Source organism: Euprymna scolopes, chromosome 28, assembly GCF_053919585.1.
Source record: "Euprymna scolopes isolate OS-2025 chromosome 28, ASM5391958v1, whole genome shotgun sequence".
NCBI classification, from domain to species: Eukaryota; Metazoa; Mollusca; class Cephalopoda; order Sepiida; family Sepiolidae; genus Euprymna; species Euprymna scolopes.
Window position 1 is genome coordinate 105,782,060 of NC_136509.1, and position 24,668 is coordinate 105,806,727.

The 24,668-nt window shown below is 39.1% G+C and overlaps 1 protein-coding gene and 1 pseudogene across 2 annotated transcripts in view; one reads left to right on the forward strand and one right to left on the reverse strand.

The window, feature by feature from the left end:
- LOC145249772 (myosin-IIIb-like) overlaps positions 1-24,668 on the forward strand; it is a 223,606-nt gene that overhangs the window by 48,375 nt on the left and 150,563 nt on the right. For both annotated transcript variants that reach the window (XR_013863576.1, XM_080111695.1), the window contains exons 2-3: positions 18,514-18,579; positions 24,379-24,509. Coding sequence is in view for 1 of the 2 variants with exons in the window: in XM_080111695.1 (XP_079967821.1) it covers positions 18,514-18,579; positions 24,379-24,509 (197 nt within the window). In the remaining variant the exon portion in view is untranslated. The remainder of the gene's footprint in view (positions 1-18,513; positions 18,580-24,378; positions 24,510-24,668) is intronic.
- Positions 23,157-23,273, reverse strand: LOC145249789 (5S ribosomal RNA; annotated as a pseudogene).

A 24,668-nucleotide genomic window follows, 5' to 3' on the forward strand; every position in this document is an offset into this window, starting at 1 on the left:
CCCAACCTTACGCTTTTATACGTCCATAAATCTTCTAACCACCCCAATTCAATTATAAAATCTATAGTACCATCCGTCTCTAGAAGAATTTCTACGCTCTCAGCCGATAAAAAAACCTTTAATCAAAATGCTACTTTCTTCAATAATGCCTTAAGAAATTCAGGATACAATGAAAAGATTATATATAACCATTATGCTCCACCTGTAGGCCGTCTTAAATCTGTAATCACACACAATATGAATCGCAAGAAACCAGTTCAAATAACAAGATCTGCTGCTATCAATAGCAATGGTCCACTCCACAAATATAATCCGAACCAACATGCTAATCGTAATGCTTCTAACCCACCCTGTTGCACTAGGAGAAAGAAAAATATTTGGTTTAATCCTCCATTTAGTGTAAATGTTAAAACCAATATACCTAAAGAATTCTTCAATATTGTAGAAAACTCTTTCAAATACCCACACAGATATAGTTCAATTTTTAATAAAAACTCAATAAGAATTTCTTATTCTACTATGCCTAATTTAGCACAAAGAATCTTAGCATCTATTAACAAAAAAATTAAATCAGCCCCAAAAATCCCTTTCCTAATCCAACCCAAAAGCAACTGCAATTGTATTAACAAACATCTTTGCCCACTCAATAATGATTGCATCCATAAAGATGTAATATATTCATGCACAATTACAGAGCTCCCACGCAATTCTCTCATAATAGACAATAATATTTTGTCACCAAATTATCCTTCCTCCGACCCTCCCTCTGATATAATTATTAATCCAACAAACGAATCAACTAGCACCTCTATTTTCAATCATACAACCAGCTATAATAATAATAATAATAATAATAATAATAATAATAATAATAATAATAATATTTTTCATAGCAGCCATCCTAACACTGACAACACTAATTATCCTCTCCAAAACAATCCTGCTACAATCATTGTCCTACCCTCTGTTCATCAAAATGAACAAAATTTAAATGCTCTTCCCAGTATAGATCAACAAATTAATATTAATTCTCGACCCCGAGATATTAATAAAACATATACATATATTGGTGCTACTTCAACTTTAATAAAGAAAAGAATTTCAAACCACACTTCTTCTTTCAATAACCAAAATTCTAATAATAACCAGGGAACTTCTCTAACTACACTGGTTAAAAAGCTTAATTCTGCCAATACCCACTTTTCAATTAAATGGACCATCCTAAAAAAAGTTAAGTCTTATACTCCAGATCTAAGTCTTGTCACCTCTGTACATCTGAAGCTATAACTATTATCACCTCCCCTCAAAGTAGTAATATAATAAACTCTAAAAACGAACTGATCTCCTGCCTTATCTCTTTATATGCCTGCAATGTGACCACCCGATATGCAAATGAGATGCTCCTGGTTAGAGATAAAAGAGGGTTGATTTTTTAGAGGGACGTTCATTTTGAAGTTGGATTTTGAAGAAAAAAGTTGAATTAGCAGAAGTTTGTTTGGAGTTGAGAGAAGGTGTGTTACGTATGCAGAAATTTGGAAGTTAGAAGTTTGGACAACAGTGTCAACCTTACCCAGGAGATTATTGGTGTGACAGGCGGAAGAAATAACACTCAAGTTATTGAATTATAAGCTATTTCGGCTCTTGGTGTGGAGTGGACAGATTCGACTTTCGCTTGATACCTGAGTTTGATGGATCTACCACTGGACTGTCTGTCGCCGAATGGGTGGAAAAGGCTGAGAAGATCTGTACACTGTGCAGAATTAAAGAACCAGCCACAGTCATTCCTTTGAGGTTAACCGGAGGGGCCTATGCAGTCTACCAGCAACTCGGGGATGAACCAGACTGGGATACAATCAAACACAGCCTGTATACAGCGTTTGGTACAGATCCGTTTGTTGCATGACAACATTTCACGAGCCAGCGACTCCACCCCAAGGAAACAGTTGATGTGTACCTAGCTGAACTACGAAAGTTGTCGGTACCATTTGTTGGGGTTAACGGTAAGATATTAAGATGTGCCTTTTTAGTAGACTTACCTGAGGAGGTCATCGTCACGAATTGATGAATTAACAACAGACGAGTTATTAGCCCGAGCTCAAAACGTTTGTAAGGAACAGGAGCCAATTGCAGCAGCAACTAGTATTCAACATGCAACAGTCGAACCGCATGGAAACAATGTAGATTCTCTCCCAGGTAGTAATAAGCGTGTAGGCCCAGTGTGCTATCGCTGCAATAAATGTGGGGAGGCCAATCATTTTGCTAAGGATTGCCAGAGTGATAGGAGGTGTGTATATCCATGAGCACAGAGAACAGTACAATGCTATCGCTGCAATAAGTATGAGCACAAATCTCACAACTGTTTGGGAAACGACGTTGGAGGCAAGGTACTATCGCAACCCTTGCCCCTTGCCAACCAATTACCGGTCATTGTCATTAAGATTGATGATGTGCAGTGTTCAGCACTCATAGACACGGGGTGTTCCCAGTCTATAGTTAGTGCACATTACTGTCAGATGTGGCGGGAGCAACCAGTCAGTATTATAACGATCAATGGTTTATCCCGAGCGTGTTGTGGTGAAGGGACAGTCACGATCTGTACTGAGAAGGGTGACACAGCCAAAATTGATGTTCTGGTGATGCAAGAAAACTCCTTGGCTATGACATGTTGATTGGAATTGAGGCAATACAAGCACTAGGGGGCGTCATAATCACAGCGACTGGAGGTGTAATGCTTGGAGAAGGAAAAGAAGTCTGTGCAGCCATGTCTATTGAAGAAAAGGACTTCTGTGCTATGTTTGACGACAACGAAAAGGCATGGACTGCAAAGTGGAAATGGACTATGAGCCAGATTGGCTGTGCAACACCATTCCAGAGTATGCAGTTTCCACAAAGAATAGGGCCGCATATGAAGAAGAACTTCAGATGTGGATTGATAACGGATGGTTAATACTGTACCCACAGGAACGTCTGGGACCACCCAAAGGATTAATTCCGCTCATGGCTGTTGAACAACCTACTAAAGACAAAATTCGGCCCATAATGGATTACCGAGAATTGAATCAACATGTTGATGCTTTCACTGGAAACGCAGATGTGTGCGCTGCTAAACTAAGAGAGTGGCGTCAGAAAGAGAATAATGTAGCACTGCTGGATTTGAAGAGAGCCTACCTGCAGATACGTTTCCATGAGTCATTATGACCATTTCAGACAGTGATAATCAAGGGAAAATGATATTGTTTGACATGTTTAGGGTTTGGCCTAAACGTAGCACCCTTAATAATGACAACTATTATTAAAACTGTTTTGATGTAGGATGAGACCACAGCAAAAGCTGCTTCAGCTTACATTGACGACATCTACGTTAATGAGGATATAATGTCTGCAGGTGTGGTTCGAGCAAAACTGGAATCGTTTGGGTTAATAAGCAAAGACCCTAAGCGCCTAAAGGACGGGGTGCCCGTGTTAGGCCTAGAGGTCTATGAGAAGGGCAATACTTTGCGATGGAAACGAGGGAGCGCGATTCCAGAGTTACCCAGTGTATTGACAAGACACATTGTGTTTTCTATTTGCGGTAAATTAGTAGGACATCTACCTGTCTGTGGATGGCTCCGATCGGCAACAGGAGCGTTAAAAAGACGAGTAACTGCAGTAACTAAAGGATGGGATGACATAGTGGATGATGATTCTCTCCAGCAAATGATGGCTGAAATGTTGTCCAGAGTACATAGAAACGACCCTGCCCAGGGTGAGTGGCAAGTATCTGGAAATGAACTGAATGCATGGGTTGACGCAAGTTCACTGGCTACAGGTGTCGTGTTGGAACAGTTGGGTGCTGTTGTGGAAGATGCGTGCTGGCTTCGTCCGAAAAATGATGCCCAGCATATAAATTTGGCAGAACTTGATGCCACGTTAAAAGGGCTTAATCTTGCATTGCAATGGCAGGCTAAGGTTATGCATCTCTACATTGACTCGTTGTGTGTTTACCACTGGCTGACCGACACCTTGACTGGAAAGGCTCGAGTTAAGACGAGAGCTGCAAGTAAGATGTTAGTATGAAGGAGACTGGCAATAATAAAGCACATAGTTGACGAATACAGCTTGCAGGTGGACATTACCTTAGTTTCGTTGATGCAGAATTTGGCTGATACCTTGACTAGAGTACCAAAAAGGTGGATTGATGTAACGAGGCAGGGATCTGATCCTCCACAACTGACATGCACGGCCGTAACAGATCAATTAACACCTGACCAGATCCGTACAATACATCAGCAGAGTGGACATCCCGGAATTCGGAGGACAACATATTTTGTCCGAAGAGTGTGTCCTTCAACTATAAGAGCATCAATCAAGGCAGCTATACGCTAGTGTCAAGTGTGTCAGCGAATTGATCCGGCACCGTCCCAATGGTAAAAAGGGTATCTTGAGGTGGGGGACAATTGGTATCGAGTAGGAATGGATGTAATGCATTATGAGGGCAAGCATTTTTTGACCTTGACAGATTGTGGTCTAACATGTTTCACGATATGGCGCCTGTTGACACGACAGGATGCATCTAGCATTATACGACAGTTGAGAGCTGTCTTTTTTGAACGTGGTGCCCCACTGGAAATTCTGACTGATAACGCCACTACATTTCGATGTCAAGAATTTCAGAAATTTATGCAGGAATGGGGGATTAGAATGCGTTACCGATGTGCATATTTTCCAGAAGGTAACGGTATAGCGGAACAGTGTCACTGCACCATTAAAAGAATTGCGGCCAGGACACAGTGTTCTATTCCAGAAGCTGTGTACTGGTATAATGAAGTTGAAGTCCAATCTAAACAAATTCAAAGTCCAAGGGACAGGAAAGCGGTTCGATCAGTACACACACACAGACATGGTGACACGCCACCAACACGAACCAGCGTACACAATTACCAACCGGCCATTCTTTCCTTACTGCTTGCCTTCCAAAACGACCTGAATTTACAGTTGTCAAAGACCAACTGATTTGCATATATGCACGAGATTTTGCGAGAGTTTCCGAGATCATACCCTTACAAAACGCCGTCGGCGCCATCTTGGAATTCTTTTCCTATCCTAGCTTCGTAGCGATGACAAAGCACGCATGCACACCTAGGTCGTTTGAACGGTAAGCCCTCATTTTCACAGCTTTCGTCACACTCCCCCCTGATATCATTATCACAGAGGGGGCAGGGAGGCGGCGACCTCCATCTTCGGGTGCTTCTATGGAGAAGCAGACAGGGAGCCTCGTCTTCAGTTGAGCTCCCGTCCACGGTCTGGGGATCAGTGAACTGGAGACTTCCAATTTCAGTGCTGTCATCATCCGATGAAGCCGGCGTATACCAGAATGATGGTTCACTGGTCGTGGCACCCCATCAATCCGCACGGCTTGCGGGTTGATCACCTCGGTAACACGCCTGGTTCCATAGCACATTGTGCATCTGCCACGGGGCTTCTTAACCCAGACGACGTCTCCCACTTTGATACTATTTCATGTCGCCTCTGGCTCGGGTAAAGGGCTGGCCTCTAACCCTTTCACCCTGACATGGTACCGGTGCAGCGCCTCAGCCGGCGTGGTAGAGGGTGAGACATCGTCCTTAGGGGTGGCGTTGTACCAGTATAGCGCTTCAGGCACTGTACACCCCTTCCTAGCTGCAATGGTCTTGATGGCCCGGTAGTTCTGTTCCACGATCCCGTTCCCGCTAGGCACATGGGAACACCAAAATCATAGTCGTACAATCCAGCCATCTGTGAACTGCTTAAACTGCCCGCTAGCAAAAGCGGTGCCGTTATCGGTCAGTATTTCGGAAAGAGGGCCACGCTCAAGGAAGACACTTTCCAGTTCCTGGACAACGGCGGCCGCGTCCTGTCGGCGAAGTGGCTGCCACAACGCAAACCTGGACGGTCCACAGTCAATCATCATCAAAAAATCCCCGCCGTTGTGGTGGGTCACATCCACCGCGAGCCTGTCCCAATTGTTCTTTACGCTCAGTTTTGCCTTCTTCCATCGGGCAGATGCCGGACCGATTGACTTGCAGGTTTCACAACTCCTCACCACTGATTCTACCTCCTTCCTTGACACACAGGGGTCGACCAGTCTAGCAAAATAGAGAGTTCAGTTTACACCGGGGTGCCCACTCTGGCAATGGACGTCAGCAACATGGTCTGGTTTGAATCAATGCCCCACCGTGGCGCAGTTCACAGGTGCCGGTTCTTCCATTTCTTTCAGCAGGTCCAGCCAACGGCGCAGCACTCTGGTCAGCCGATCCACGCGATTCTGACAGGACTGTACTAGCGTCACATCCATGACCAGGTTGTATTCCTTGATGGTTTCGGTTAGGGTAGCAAGCCGCCTCTGTATAAGCATTTCGCCTGATGCCTTTGTCGCCAATCGTGCCTTTCCACTCAAGGCATCGGTTGTCCACCGATACACACATGTGGAGTCTGTAACGATGTGCAGGACTCTGGCCTGCCACTGTAGCGCCAGGTTGACCCACTTCACTGTGGCATCGAGTTCAGCCAGGTTGATGTGCCTGGCGTCATTTTCTGGCCGAAGCCAGCAGGCATCTTCCACGATAGATCCGTTGACTGCCAGAGCAACACCGAGGGCGAGCGAGCTGGCGTCCACCCAAACGGTAAACTCGCTCCCGTTGATGCACCATTTCCCTTGCACCGGATCATCCTCGGAGACTCTGGCCAAAGTCTCCTCTAGCATTTTCTGCAGGGGGGGGGGTCGCGCAGCTCATCGTCCTACTCAGTTGACATGGAAGTCGCTCGTCGCTTTATGGCCACCACCGCCACCCGGAGCCACCCACACATGGGGAAGTGGCCCACCAGTTTCCCGCAGATGGAGAAGATGCACCGACACGTGACGCTAGTTGGGACTTCCGGGACGTCACCACCTCTTCCCCCGCGGAGTCCGTCTGCGCTGCCGTTCACGCGCAGACTAAGCACCTTCGTCCCATCTCGCAGTCGCTCCGGCTCCTTGCATGTTAGCCCGAAGCTTTCAAAGTGTTCTTTAACCTTCTGTGCAGGCATGAGGCTCTCGTCATGATGTTTGGGGCAACGTTCAGGCCGAACCTTAACCTCGTCAAGCAATAACGTGTCCCTTTAATCTTGACCGTCTGGTATGGCCACAGCGATTTTTCGACACGTATCTGCAAGTAAGCTCTTAGCAAATCCAATATTGCTGCATCTGCCCCTTGTTGCCGCCACTCTCTCAGTTTGTGTGCACAGACGTCTGCACCCGCCGTGTGTGGGTCAATGTGCTTGTTGAGTTCCTGGTTGTCCATGACAGGTCGGACTTTTTGTTTGTTTTCCTGCCTAATAGCTATCAGGGGAATCAACACCTTTGGGGGCCCAAGTTCGTCTTCTGGGTATGGGACCAGCCAGCCATTGTCCTTCCAAACCTGGAGCTCTGCCTCGTACTGCCCCCTAAGATGTGTGGGAGGAGGATACTCCACCAGCCGATTCTGCAGGGACACTGGTGGCTGGTCACCCGACCACTTCCAGGACATGGTCCAGGCGTTCGTGCCCCTGTCGTATTTTGCATGGAAGTCGGGTTCATCAAGAATGATGGCTGCGCAGACCGGTGTCTCAAGTTAGGAGAACCTTACATCACCGGCGCCGTTTATGGTGATTCCGCCCAGCCATGTAATGGAATCTATTCCAAGAAGAAGGTCGTACCCCAGTAGTTCCCTGTCGACCACCAACGCCTTCACAGCCACCGGGGGGCCACTGCCAATGCTTACGTAGACCTCGCTCACCCCACTACACATCAGCGAACCTTTGCCAACAGTTAGTATCAGGACCTTCTGCTCCTTCCATGTGGTGCAACATCCCTTGTGTATCAGGGTTTGGGTGCACCCGGTATCAGCCAGCACTGAGCGTTTGCGCCCATCAACATTCATGATTACTTCAGGGAGCGCCTTGTTCACAGCCGCTTTGGGAAGGGTGTTGGCACCGCGGCTTCCTCCCCCTGCTCGTTTCCCGGACACGCCCAAGCTAAATGGCCTGGGTTGCCGCAATGGTTACAACGCACCTGCTTCCGTGCTCCATAATCCGGGGCGCGCTTCGCATCACTCCTACAATCCCTGGCGAAGTGGTTGGGGCCGCCACATTTATAGCATCGTCGGCCCTCTACAGATGATTCCAATGCCTCAACTGACGCCGAGACTGGCTCCTCATCATCCTTCATGATGTTTCAGGCTCTGGCCAATAGCTCCTCTAATCCAAGCTCATTGAGCCTCGATGACGCCCGCAGCAGTCAACTGGCTCTTTCCAGAAGTCCAGACAGGAAGGCGCACACCAGTATATGGTCGCTTGCACCCCCGAAGGGGGCGGCAAGCTTCTTCAGATCGGCCAGATAGACATCCACCATCTCCCCTGGCCCAAGCCGTCGTCTAGAAAATTGCCGCCAGACAACAAAAGGGTCCGCTCCAAATGCTCCGTACAACACCTCTTTAATTTGTTCCATAATCGCGTCATCCCCGAGCTGCTGATACACGGCATAGGCCCCCTTGGTGAGTCTAAGCGGGATGACTATAGCTGGGTCCTTTATCTTGCACAACCGGCAAACGCGTTCGGCTTTCTCTAGCCATTCAACCACCGAAGGTCCTTCCGGGCAGCCATCAAATTCTGGGATCAATTTCAGGTTGAACTTGTCCATACCGGAGATATCGGCCGAAATAGCTTGAAGTTGAAGTTCAATCTAAACAAATTCAAAGTCCAAGGGACAGGAAAGCGGTTCGATCAGTACACACACACAGACACGGTGACACGCCACCAACACGAACCAGCGTACACAATTACCAACCGGCCGTTCTTTCCTTACTGCTTGCCTTCCAAAACGACCTGAATTTATAGTTGTTGAAGACCAACTGATTTGCATATATGCACGAGATTTTGCGAGAGTTTCCGAGATCATACCATTACAAAACGCAGTCGGCGCCATCTTGGAATTCTTTTCCTATCCTAGCTTCGCAGCGATGACGAAGCACACACGCACACCTAGGTCATTTGAACGGTAAGCCCTCATTTTCACAGCTTTTGCTACATATAATGTGACACCAAAGGACGATGCAACACCAGAAAATGCACCAGCTAATGGGATTTACCGCTATGAACAGTGTATAAAAGGAATTGATGTCACACCATCAGTGATTAGCATTGTCAATACACCATATCAAGTAGGAGACCATGTTTGGGTAAAACCCCCAAATGCTGGGTGCACTGTAAAATTTTGCAGATGAAAAATAGACAAAATCATAAGTCCTCAGACCATGTTGATTAATGCTATACCACGCCATGTAAAAGATATCCACCCCTGTTATTCCTCTTCTGATTCTGAGGATAATGAGGAATATCACATACAGTTCAGGGATGATCCTGATCACCTACTGCCCCTACAGGTGAGCATAGAAACACTACCTACAGAACCAGATGAGGGAATGATGGAACATACTGGTGCCAATAGTGATGAGAACGATGGACATGAGGAAGTAATACCACCAGTTCCTCATCGAAGTACCCGAGAAAGACGAATACTGCCCACCCACTGTGATTGTGAAACACCGCCTAAAGCACCACGAGAGGGGATGATGGAACTGGAACATACTGAGGAAGATGGAATCGAGGAAGTGATGCCTCCGATTCTTCGAAGGAGTACACGACAAAGACGGATACTGCCCCCTTGCCCTGATTGTGAAACACCGCATAGGGAACCACAAGAGGGGATAATGGAACAGACTGGTGGCAATAACGGTGGTAATGAGGAAGATGGCAATGAGGTAGTGCTTCCCCCAATTCTTCGAAGAAGTACCCGACAAAGACGACTGCCCCCCTGCCCTGTGTGTGATCATGAGATCAGGGGGGAGTGTAGGGAAACGTGCGGCTTACCTAACTAGCACGTGTGCATAATTCAACGGGTCAGTCGTGGAATGAAATGAATGAAGAAGAAAGAAACAAAAATGGCTGCCTTATCTCTTTATATGCCTGCAATGTGACCACCCGATATGCAAATGAGATGCTCCTGGTTGGAGATAAAAGAGGGTTGATTTTTTAGAGGGACGTTCATTTTGAAGTTGGATTTCGAAGAAATAAGTTGAATTAGCAGAAGTTCGTTTGGAGTTGAGAGAAGGTGCGTTACGTATACAGAAGTTTGGAAGTTGGAAGTTTGGACAATAGTGTCAACCTTACCCAGGAAATTATTGGTGTGACGGGCGGAATAAATAACACTCAAGTTATTGAATTATAGTATGTATATGTATTATGCATTTTTATGCATGCGTCAACATCTGTATTAACTCTTAACTGCTTAAAAACAACCCACTATGAAATGAACAGCGACCACGAAAACCGTAAATGAAACATTGTAACTGCCAAACATGACAGCTACACTAACCCTTTCCCCCTCTCTTTCTCCCTTTCCTCCGATCTATCTCACTCCCTCTCCCTCTCCCTCTCATCTAATTAATATACCTTATCGAACAAGGAAAAAAAGTAGTCAAAATTTTAAAACCCAAAAATTGAAACTCCTATTTCCCCCCTCCTCTCATTATCCCCTCTCTTTTCTCTTTACCATCCTCTCTCCACCTCCACCTCCCTATCACACATATCCCCACCCAAGCCTACCTGAATCTGCTACCCCCCACACAATACAACCTAATATATTTTAACCTTCAAAACTAAAATATTGTCATTACCCGCCTTCCCCCCTGTTATCTCTTACCCCCAAACCCCCTCCTTTTTCTTTCCCTCTTTTTTTTTCTTCTTGTATTCCTTCTAAAAACAATTCTTCCTAATACTAACCAACCATTTCTGTAAGGTCTGACGAGGCTGTTAGATCGTAAACACGGTCCAACATCCGAAACATATGTAACCAAACAGATAAAACGGTAATAAAAAATAAAACATATATATATATATATATATATATATATATATATATATATATATATATATATATATATAATTAAAGAAAGGTTGTTAAACAGTTTCCTAAGAATCTTCCAGAGTTCATTGCTATTGATAGTATCAAAAGCTTTTGTTAGATCGACAAAATCTTGATGCAAAGTCACTCGCTGCTCCATACATTTTTCCATTCATGCAGAGAATATCATGTTCATTGTTTAGAGCCCAGATCTAAAACCACATGAATTCTCTAGGATGATAAAGGGACAAATCAATTTCAGCAAACGATTTAACAACATTTTTGTTAAAACTTTTCCTACTGCTTCAAGCAAGCTAATGCCTCTATAATCAGCACACTCAGATTTTGACCCCTTTCCTTTATAAATTGGGATTAATGTTGCATCAATCCAATCAAAATGATCTCGAAAACATTCTATTCATCGTTCCATGATCCCCTCAACATTTTTGAAAAGGGCAGAACTATCTTTGGATTTCACAGGTCCCAATGTTGGAGGTTGTGGTCCAAAAACTTGTCTGATTTTGTAAGACATATCTTTTGAATTTTTGTGGTCATTATCTGTCTGGGTGTCTGCTGACAATTTGGCCCACTACTTCTTCTTCATTCGACGAGCCACATGCTGTACTTTTAATTTTGCTTCTTTATACACCTTTTCTGCAGTTATTTTAGCTGATCCATTAGGACACAAACATATATTATAAGCCTTTTTCTTCTATTTCAAAAGATTAGTGATTGTAGAACCATTTTAATCAAACAAATCCCTATGTTTGGTTTTCTTAAAGCCAAGAACTTCAGCTCCTTTGCTATATACTTGTGACTTGAATCGTTCTCAAGTTCCGTCAAATGAGATATTAATAAATGAGGTCCTAAGAGTTTCACACGTTTCCTTATTTTGTAACTTGGAGATATCGATGTGTTTAGGCACTTTTACTCTATTGGCTCTGACCTTTTTCCTTACACATAACTTAAGTTTAGCACAAACAAGTTTGTGATCAGCGTCACCGTCTGCACCCAGCATAACTCCTACAGCACACATATCCTGAAGATCATGCTTGTGCATGATGGCATAACTAAGAACGTGACTATGTTTTGATCTAGAGTGTATCCAAGTTACCTTGTGAATCGGTTTTTATTGGTAGAAGGTGTTACATACTGCAAGATTATATTCAGTGCACAACTGCAAAAAAAAAAAAAAAAAAAAAATCCCATTATTATTTGCCTTACCAAAGCCATATTTTCCTAAGACACCCCAGGTGTTGTGATCACTTACAACCCGTGCATTGAAGTCTCCAAGCAACAAAATCTTATCTGCTTTTGGTATCCCTTTGATACAATTCCCTAGATCTTGATAAAACCCCATTTTGACATCCTGCTTACTATCCAAATCATGGGAATATACTCAGATAAATGACACGTAACGATCACAAGGTAAACATACTCTCACTAACATGATTCGATCACTAATTCGACAAGTTTGTTTTAACTGAGATGTGATCTTTGTCCTGACAGCAAAACCAACTCTTCCTTCCCTTTTTATTCCTTTGGGTTTGCCTTTCCAGAAAAACGTGTTCTCTGCACTTTTTTCAGTAAGTTGATCTTTATCACTAAAACGAGTTTCAGATAGAGCAGCAATATCCAAGTTGTATCTAGTTAATTCTCTGGCAGCAACAGCTGCTCTTCGCTCTGGATTAACGGACTCTTTTGTATCAAGAAGTGTCCTTACATTCCAGGTAGCAATATTCAATTGTTTTTCTTTTTAAAATAAATCACATTGTTATTTCTTTTGTTTCCCCTGCATAAATGAACAACCGTTAACCACAGATAACTGACCAGCTGAAAATAGGAACAGACGGCTTTTAGGTTACCTTTTCTAGATCTCTTCCATGATCTGGGTGAGCAGCGCTGTCCCTTAAAAGAGCTGCTCAGTTGCAAAATGCCCCACAGAAACTAGTTCCTATCTCTCAAAACCAGTAGCGATGTTAAGATAAAGTTTAAGTCGCCTGTATGCAGATTTGTGATTACATACTTCCAACTTGTTAGATCTGTACACGTCACCTCGCCTCTATCGCCACAGGATTTGTTCAGAAGAGATACCTGTACAAAATGATCTCAATGATAAATGCTTGTACAACACATGTATCACTCTCTGAGCATCCACAGTCAGAATCAAATGACAAGCAGGTGTAAGATAACTGGTAACTGTATCAGCTGCTGCTTTTCTTGAGTGTCCTTTTCACAAAAGTGCTGACTTGTTGAAAGATACTTTCAGACACAGAGATCAGGCCATCATTTACCACCAGATGCTGGACAGACGCTTCGTGGATTTGGGAATAAAAATGTAATGTAACCTATTTCATAGACATTTATTCATGCTGATGTAGTACATAATACTTTGACTGGATGAAATTCCTTTGGTCGCCAATCAGACACTATGGTTTGGTCACCAGATAACCGTTAGACACATGTTTTTTGTTTTTTTTTTATATATAATATTTTAATACACCCGACGAAGACAAAATTCACCAGGCTTACATTGTAAACGGTTCAAAATTTTGTAAATGAAAGCTGTTGCTGATGACGACGACGACGATGATGATGATGATGATGATGATGATGATGATGATACATCTTACAGATTATTTTAAAAATGAATAAACAAATGAATCTAACGAAGACAGAAATCACCAGGCTTGCATTGTAAACGGCTCGAAATTTTTAATATATATATATATATATATATATATATATATATATATATATATATATATATATATATATATATATATATATATAACATATATCAGACTGTAACTGTAGAAGAAAAAATAAATGTCCCCTACAAGGCTCATGTAAAATTAAAAATGTAATCTATAGCTGCACAGTATCAAAAACCCCAAATCTACATGAATCTATTAACAGCCATAACTCAACTACCAGATTAAATAATGACACCAACTTAAACCAATCTACCGATCAATTACAAACCAACCCACCATATAATAATCCAGCACCAGACCTAACGGGAAATAATCACAATAAGCAAGAGGCAATATATTTTGGTTCCACATCTGGCCTAATAAAACATAGAATTTCAACGCACAAATATTCTTTTAAAAATAACTCTCTGTCAAACCAAACTACTCTATCCAACTGTATTTGGCAACTCAAAAATAGCAATATTTCTTTCAACTTGAAATGGCGAGTAATTGAATCTTGCAAACCATATAAACCAGGAGATAAATTCTGTGCACTATGTACAAAAGAGACCCTAAAAATTTTAAAATATGAAGATATAAAAAATGCAACCACCCTATTAAATTCAAGACAGGAACTAATCTTCACATACAGTCATAAACGTTGGTTTAAATTTAATAAATATAAACCACCTTAAATCATTAAAAATTACTAATTAGTAAAAATAGATTACAATTTTTTATTATTCTGTAATAAATTAAGTTAGACTAATTATCCCCCTTACATCCTTTAATTAAAGAAAATATGACTAATTATCCCCCTTGCATTATTCAATTATACAAATAACATTAACCTAAAATTTCTTTCGAATTATAAACTGTGGCGTCTTTAAATCAAAAGTATGCTAACGGAAATAAATTATTGCACGGGCGTTCTTCTTAAAATTTATCATTTCATAAGCTGAGAAGCTATAGCAAACATCTATATGAGTACTTTAACCATAGTTCCTGATTTCAAAAGGCGAAAAATTAAAAGGTAAATATTTGTACCTATGTTTTTATGTATATATCTATATATCTATGTATATGTATATATGTGTCTATTTTTCATATATATGCATGTATATATTTGTGTATGTATGTATGTATAATATAATACTTAAACCAAATTTATATTTTACTCTATTTATTTCTGTCTCTAACCCATATTAATTTTCTTATCAAGTTTAAATCCATACCTTTATTTTAATTTTTTCCAGATACATCTGCCTTACTTTTAATGCTAGGTTTATTTATGGTGTTTTTCACATTTAATAAAAACCCTTCACAATATTTGCTGACGAGGAAACCTTGTTTATTAAAAAACTATATGTAATAATTATTGTCCGTAACTTGATGTCTACCACAATAAAAACACTGTTTTCCGAAACGATCGTACAAATAATTGATTTTGTTGTTGTTTATTCTTATGAAACGGATTTTAATTTAATTATAATTTGATTTTTAAATTATCAATCACATTACTAAATATATATATATATATATATATATATATATATATATATATATATATATATATATATATATAAATTGTGATTCAATGAATTTCAAAAAAAACCCTTATTGAAATAAAGTGTTTGAGTTTCATATCAAAGATTTTTATTTCTAAGCAAGACAAAGAATACTTTAGAAAATTAATCTCCTTAACCTATAGCGTTTCGATGTCTACCATCTCATCAGAGGAGAGAAAATATTAGCAAATACTTATAAAGGTATGCACCCTATTTGCTAAAGTCAGTGAGACATGGAAAGTCAAAGTCAAAATAATTAATTAATCAGAAATCCTCAGGACTTTTGATTAATTAATTATTTTGACTTTGACTTTCCATGTCTCACTGACTTTAGCAAATAGGGTGCATACCTTTATAAGTATTTGCTAATATTTTCTCTCCTCTGATGAGATGGTAGACATCGAAACGCTATAGGTTAAGGAGATTAATTTTCTAAAGTATTCTTTGTCTTGCTTAGAATAATAAAAATCTTTGATATGAAACTCAAACACTTCATTTCAATAAGGGTTTTTTGAAATTCATTGAATCACAATTTAAGTTATTTGCTTTATCTTGCATATCCAGCAATTCTTATTTAGATGGGATAACTTATAGAATATTATCACCAGTAATATTTTGTAAATCTTATAATCACAGGTTTCCATACCAACTGATTGTTAAATAAAATTATTCTGAAGTATATATATATATATATATATATATATATATATATATATATATATATATATATATATATATATATGGCTGACATGCAGGTGGAGCTTAGATATAAGAGGAAAAGATATTGATAATAGAAAAATATATACTGCTGCATGTAGATTTATTGAACAACTTGCAACAAAAGAATACAATACAATGTGTAGGGGTTATCAAAGATTTTTATGCCAGGCATTTCGAAGCCTAACGCTTCTCATCAGACGAGGAGAGGAGGTGATAGATAACAAAATATGGATGAAACATCTAGCAATAGGCATATTAGAGGATTCACTTATTTCAAATTGATCAAAAACCTATATGCATCAGGTATTATTTTCTGAAAAGAAATTAAAGGCCCAATCACATGTTTAAAAGCTATTACTGTTGAATGTATTCTGTGAAAATAAGTTGTAAAGAAGTCTTGACAAATGTTTAAATTATGTGCATTCGTCTTGATGGTGAGCAGACTACTTTTTAAAATCTTTCCCTTAAAAGATTTTTCATGATGAATTTAGTTCTGTAGAATGATAATCTTTGCATTGACTATAAGAATAACTCTTGTATAATAATTTTTAAAGAAACGCTAGTTAAATAAAGAGAAACAAAATCCTTCTATAAATAAAAAATATAATAATTAAAATATATTCTATGAACTTCTATGAACAGCAATGATATACATCTATTTAAGTGACCTACATGGGTAGCTTGTCAGTTTTGGAAGGCAGTTTATCTAGAGGAAGGTAAACTCTGATTTCAAACCTTCCTTTCCTTTTAGAATACCCACCCATGAAAAAAGGCTTTACGAGTAAACTTCAAAGAAAAATCTGAAGTGGAACCCCTAAGGCAGTTCAGCATTATCTTCAACTTCATTTTACCGGCTGCTGGGATAGCATTGGTGCGAAACTGTAAGTCTTGCTATTCCTTTGGATCCCTCATAGGGTAGACATGCTACATGGGCAACAATTAGTCTTCTATACCAAACTGCCAAGGCGAGCATCCAAAGGATGCATTAGCCAGGTCGACCCTAACCGACGGATTCCTACTACTACACCGTTGATGTCACTATGACTGCTGTGTGGTTCTCTGAGAGTTTGGAAGTAGTTGTTTCAAAGGTTCCGTGGAAATGGAATGCGCTGGAGGCTGATTGGCCATCATCCTCTCCGCAAGAAGAAAGAAATGTCAATGTTTATGATGGCTGCATTTCTTGTAATGTGCAACAATAATAGTATATCTGTTAAGCTGCAGTGAATTGTTGAGGTAGGTCCCTTGGGAAACTTATTATGCACACATTCATACACATACACGTGTATATAGTAATGGGTGGTATTCCTAAAAATGTAGTAGATAACAGCATTGGTTAAAATTCAGTATTAAGTGATGAATGAGAACCATGGGCAAAGATTTTTTCCTAGAACTAACCGTCCAAACCGTTTTCAAGTCCAATGGAAACAAGTTAATGTTGAAATATCCTCTTAAATAATCAAATTCTGCTCAATCTCCACTATTACAAATCATTATGGTGTTGTCTCACCACCCACCTGACACTCATTAAGTCTTATCCTAAAGTGGCTTCCGGACCTTGATAAGTGGTGACTTCCTTATAAAATGCTTTTTTAAAAATCTGGCCCCATGAATTAAATACGGTTTGGTTTTGCATGGATTCTCATGACTGACAGAAATATTCTGAAGTTCAAAAAATACACCTGGTCAAGATCGGAGGTTACATTGGCTGAAACGTTATGAAGAAAATAACAACCAAGATGAGAATAGTACTTTGAATAATTCAAATAATACAAATCATCAATCTTCGTCTGAAATAAATTAAAACATTATTATACCTGTTATGATAATCAAATAAAACATATGAATCGAAACAAATACATAGAAAATGCTACCATATCTGCTGCAAAGAAAAATTTTCACACCTGACATTTTCTATGTATATCTCTACAAAGCCACTCTTCCCCTATACATGGAGTATTATTGGGCTGATGCATCAACCATTAGTCTCTCCTTCTGTGACAGATTCTAAAAAAAGAGCCTTTAATTTAATAGGTTCCATACTATCTGTCAAGCTGGAGCCCCTGTCTCATCACCGCAATGTTGAATTTCTGAGCCTGTTTTTCAAGTATATCAATGGAATGTGCTCTGATAAACTTGCTACCCCTCAACCTAAATACTCCTGACGAATCTGTCAATCAGCAAAATCCCATCCATTCACTGTAAAGGTTCTCAAATGCTAGAAAACTTTCTATTCGGATAATCTCTTTCCTAAAACTGCTCACCTTTAGAATTCTCTCTCTGCTTCATACTTTCTCAACTATATCAATGTGCAGAATTTAAATGGTATGTGAACAAACTTCTTGCTACACAACTCTCTATTAAAAAAAAATCTGGTTTCTAATTCACAGTACCCCCTTATGTCTCAGTGACAACGTGCCTTGTTTGAATAAAAAGAATCTAGTCAAAAGTAGTTTCAGCTGTTAAGCGATCCGATTCTTATTTCTTGTTGCAGACCAGCTTTATGTAAACGCCGAATGTTTGCTTCCGACTATTTCTTATTAGTTCGATCAACCCCAGAGATGTGATACTTATAATTGTTTTGTTATTATTTCAGACTTATATTGGAGATATTCTCATTGCTGTGAACCCTTTTATTGACCTCGGAATCTATGACAAAGATGTAAGTATAAACCTTATCGCCAATATTTGCTCCTACCAAAAAAGTTACTTTTTTATGAATGCTTATTAATAACTTAACGTAATAACCATTGATTGTATCTTCCTTTCTGTCATTAATTTATTTTGGATAAAAAACGTCACCAGTAAATTTTCAGTCATCATTTTATTTAAAAAAAAAAAATAGCGGTTTTTGTATTTGTGTTGCAAAGGGAGGTAACTCACTAAATCAATATAAGGTACTTTAAATGATTCTGAAATTATTTTTTGGCTTTTTATTGTTTTCAATTCTTTTTGCACTTATTAAGTTTTTTGTTATTCTTTTTCCATATATAAAAAATTAAAATAAAATGTTTTATTTTTATAATTTGTTATTGTTAAATTATTTTAAAATGTATCTATATTAGACGTTATGTTTTACATTTTATTTAGAAAGTAAAAACATGACATATTTTTTCAACAGTGATAAAAGAAAAACTGAATTTGAAAAGATTGCCTAATGAGTTATTGCATGAATATGTGACCGTATAAAGCCATATATACAGAGTGTTTAAAATAAATTTGATAATTATTTTATATTCATTCATTTCAGAACTATTTGAAGTATTTAATAGCAGTAAAGTGCAACAGATAGCTATTCCTGTTTAATATTTGTGAATTCAAAAACTGGAGAACATGGATTACTGAAAAGCACCGAGATATACTGAAAGAGTGATCTTCATCGCACTAGATTAAAAATTTCGGGATTTTTTTTGTAAGTCAGTGCTCACTGAATACTTTGAAAGCCATGAGATTTGAGCTGAAGAATTGTGATGGAGATGTGGAAGCAGTGGGTAGCAGGAAGGATCATAACAGATGATTGTGTCCACACAACAAAATTCGTTGAGAAGCCTCAAAAATGGTGTAACAAGAACCAAGTAAGACAATGTGCAATTTTACTAGAGAATTGGGCGTCAAAGTGGAGATTACAGAGAAAGCAGTGAATAATGATCTTTGCTACTGTAATAATAGTGTGGAGAGCCACAGCAATAAGCGCCAACGATTGGCATGCGCCCTCTGTAGAGGAGCACTGAGACTCAAACCTGAAACCCAGCGTCTTTGATACCTAGTCTCCATTTCTTTGATGCCTTGGTGGAATTTCTCACCCTGCTTGTTACTCATTGCACCAAGATTGTCAGGGGAACGATCTTATATGCTAGAACAATTAATGCATTTTAATGCTCATGTAGCATCAGAGGTTTTTTTAAACCACTCATGATATTAGTTACAAGTCCGGTGTAATTCCTGGTTTTCTTGTTGCCAAAGAAGTTGTTTTACAACTAGAAAAAAGACTTCCATGCTTCCAGTTTAACTTCATTTATGGATTTGTCAAACAGGATCTTTGATGAGCTGACGGATTTGAGGACTGTCAAAGATGTCAGCTTTCAGCTTTGCAATAGTCAATCCTGGTAATGAAGTTCTTTGATGCGCCAGGCACCAATTTTTTCCATATAGGCCAGTCCTTCTTTGCATAGTGTTAAGCTCGGTCCCTACTATCCCACATATACAAAAGGCATAGGTACTTGGTAAACCCGTATTGCTGTTTCAAATGCAAATAAGCCACCTATGTTGAGCATCACATACTTTATCACTTCATGTCTCGTTTAATAGACTAAGGGAGGGATACAGGAGGAAAATAGCTGCTGTTGTGCAGCAGAACACATTTCAGTGATCGCTTACTTCTGTTGATGAAAAGTCTTCAATTGTGGCCTTTGTACAGGGTGACCCCCCAAAAACGGGCCCCAACTATAATTAGGCCCCGTTTTTTAGTGTTTTGTCCGAATGAAATGAAACTTTGGTCATAACTAGTTTATTATACACTAGGGTCTTTGGCCTTTTTTTCTCTGTTCTACAGCATACATTCTAGATGGCCTCCATTTAGCTTTTTTTTTTTTGGGGGGGGGTCACTCTGATTTGTGCCACTCCAAGCTTGTGCAGAAGCTGTGGAACATCTGTGCAGCACACTAAGTTTTAATTTCACAGAAGAAAGTGAAGTACTCTGCATACTTTTGCAGTAAAAACTGATGCAAATCTTGTCACATGAAATTTCTGTCCTTTGTTTGGATCTGGATGCCAGCAATTCAGAAGATAACTTTGATAGGCTCAAATCACAAACTAGATAATTTAGCTTCTTTTGGGTCAGAGGTTCTGAAGCAGCAGTGTCAAAAACCCCATTCTTTTGTATTTCCTTTCGTAGTGAACGAATTCTTGCAAGAAATGGAAGGAAGTTCTACATAGATAGACACTAGAATGTCGTCAGAATGAGATACAAGACGACTTATCGATTTAAGATTAAGCTACTGGAGCCTTCCCCGGTTTGATCTCAGTTACATAAATAGCACAGAAGTAGCAATCATTGACGAATCGAGGGAATTTCAAACTTCAAACATTTCTCCTTGCCCTTAGTCCACTGGTAAAACAAGTTGCTGCATTTCCTACACACCATGTATGGTACCCAATCTTTCTTCTTGTAAGCAATTTCATCCCAAAGTAATGACAGTATGCATGCTTGATGAAAGTTGTCATTGGTAGTCTGCTGCAGCCAACGTTGTATTTGCCACATATGTAACAGAAAATATTAGGCGTTTTCTTAAATGATCTACTTGGATCCATGTCAGTCAGCTAAAATGAAAAATAAACCTGTTAGTGATACATTAGCATGTGTAACCTCAACATGATAATGTACAGTAAGATTTTATTATAGTCCAATAACAAAGAATCACTGTACAAGAGTACAAAAGTGTGAAGACAGGTAGTGACAATATTTTAAAAAAGTAGACCTGGTTAAAAAAAATCAATATAGATTTTGGAATCAGTACATCAGCGTCATCTCACGCTGGTTACAAAACCTTAGAATCTTTTTTGGTTGTTTCTCAGTGTAATATTTAGGTGAGTTTTCAGTAAAGGCCACATCACACTGTCCCAAATCTTCAAAAAAGAACTCAGACTCAACTTAGATCGTAATATAGAGTTGCTGTTGCCAATTGCTGAGTGAAGAAGGTGGCTGTGGAAAAGCCATGTGTCTCGCAGTATGATTCAGCTTTGTATTACACCCCCAGGAAAAAAAAAATCTTGCAGTGGATGTCTAGGAACTTAAACATTTCAAACATCTGGCCCCTAGATTTCTTGACTGCACCCCTATCAACTATTATGTGTCAAACTAAGTTGAAAAGGTATCAACCATACTGCCTGCAGCACCAAGGACGAGCTGATTGTAAGGATCAAATTGGTTTTCAGACGTCTCCCAAAAGACAGTGTGAAAGCTATTTCTTGCAGGTTCTGTGGGCGTAGTGGAGGCTCAGAGTGGTTTCTTTGAGTGAGTTGCATTTGGCAAATGATCCTTTAAAATTTGCACTTTGAATTTCAAGAACACATCAATTATTAGTCAATATATGATGTCTTTTATATACAGTATGATGGCAATATTTTTCCAGATTCTAATATAATTACCGATTTTGTTGTAATTCCTGATTCCAATACAATTACTAATTCCGATTTCGATTCTTTCTAAATTTCTAAATATAAAGTTTTTATTTGTGGGAGTGGGGATGGGAGAATCGGATCTCTGCAAAATCCCATGTAATATATGCATATATTTAAAAAAATGTAAAAATAGACTATTGGGGGCTGACGTATAGATCTTAGCATTACTGGTAGTTTAAAATGAATACATATTTATCATTTCATCATTAATATCAGCCATGGAAAATTTAATTTTAAACAAAAACAAAAAATAAATAAAAACAATAAAAAAATCGTTTAGCATCAGAAAATAAGCAAATATTTTTCCGAATCCGCTACTGATACACCCAAAAGTTCTAATGTTTTAAATTTATGATTCCAATTTTGATTAATCATCCCAACACTAATAGATATGTTTATATATTCTTGTTATTAAGAAAGCTAATGTCTGTTTATGTATTCACATTTACCATTCAACAGGAAAGTGCACTATTCCATTTAGTAGAAAACCATAAAATGTACAGATTTAGTGAGTCATATACTTATCCAGATCTGAAGTTTTCTTTCGCAAATACTTCAGTATAACTTGTTAAACCACACTTGTGACGACAAAAAACAATCAACTTCTGGTTAGAGTTTTGTTCACAAACATATGGCGAAGCTCTCCAACCTATGAACATGATTTAATGGATTGATAGTAAGCTGATTTATAAGCAGTTCAAGGTAGGAGCAAGGAACCGACATTATTATCTTCATAATCGCATAAAAAAATAAAATAAAAAACATTGTCTAAACAATCTGAAAAAACTAATGACATATAATAATTATGACAGTGTATTATTAATGGCACATATTATTATTAATGAGATATGTTATTAATTATAACGTATGTTATTAATAAAAGGCTTCCATTAGTCTTGACAGACTATGGATACCCACTGTAAAGCTGCCTGTACGTGAAATTTTGGTAGCAAGAGTTGTGCAATCTCCAACCACACCTCTCCTGAGTCGACATTGTTGAATATGAGTGGCAAGCGGAAGTTCAGGATGACTGAAAACAATGGTGAGATAAGCGCAAAGCACATACAGCACCTATCCTTCCCAAATGGTCACCCATCTGGTACTGGCCAGGCTCAACGTTGCTTAACTTCGGTGATCTGACGAGAACTGGTGTGTCAATGTGACTATGCTGTATATATGGCACAATCATGTTGACACGCCGATTCTCATCAGATCAATGAATTTAAGCAACGATGGCACAACCGGTTCTCATCAGATCACCGAAGTTAAGCAATGTTGAGCCTGGTTAGTACCAGATGAGTGACCGTTTTGGAATTCTAGGTACTGTATGTGCTCTCTGCTTATCTCGGCGTTTATTTCTAGTCGCCCTGTACATGCACTTCAATTGCCATTGGTATTTAACAATGTCGACTCAAAAGAAGTGTGGTTGGAGATTGCGTACTTCCCACTACAAAAATTTCACATGCAGGCACCCCTACATGGGTATCCATAGTCTGTCAAAGACTGAAGGAGCCTGTGTGTATGTTATTAATGACACATGTCATTATTAATGACGTTATTAATGGCACATGTTATTAATAGTGACATACGTTATTATTAATGGTATATGTTATTATTAATAGCATGTTATTAGTAATGACGTATATCATTTATCGGGCACAGCTTAAGTAAAAAATGTTGTTCATATAAGGTCAAGAATACTTCCTTAACAATCAGCTGAACAGTTGCTTTGTTATTGGCAGGGTGAGTCATGGTTGTTTTCAGTACTAAGAGATCTATCCTCCCAGACTTTACCTTCTCTCTTTCAGAAGGTACTAGTTTATTGCTAATCATTTGAGGCTCTTCTATCGGGAAATCCCAACAGGGCTGCTCAGAAATTTTTGTAGGTCAGAGTGTATTTCTCCTAATGAGCTTATTTTTTAAAAGCTCACCTGATTTGAAGTTTAACTTCCTTGATTAAACAATACTGAATAACATGGAATTATTAATGACTAGGGCTATGACAACAGCATATTATTTTCCTTGTTTTGACTCTCAAGTATATATCCATTCATATCTGATATGTTTTTATGTAGAGTGATGTGATCCTTGGTTGATTAATTGTGTCTAATTGTGTCGGATATATACTTGAGAGTAAAAACAATGAAAATAATATGCTGTTGTCATAGCCCTATTAATGACATATGCCATAATGACATACAGTCTGAAAAATAATGATAGCACTTTACAAAAAAGCATTGGCATTGTTACTGAATATTTCTTATTGCTATTTATTTGTCAGACAGTTGAAAAATACTGCTATGCGCGGAAAGCGGCGAATCCACCTCACATCTTTGCAATGGCTGATTTTGCCTACCAGAACATGTTGGGTATTGGAAACCAAACGCCACGAAATCAATGCATTCTTATCAGGTAAAGCAGAATTTTGTATTTTTTTGTTTTTTACTTTCATTAATTAAAAAACACGACATATTGCCACTGAGAGGTAAAGGTTTACTTTACTTTTGGAAAAATTGAAAGTAATTTTCCCCTAAGAAAAAACAAATAAAGCAAATATATTCAATAAAAATT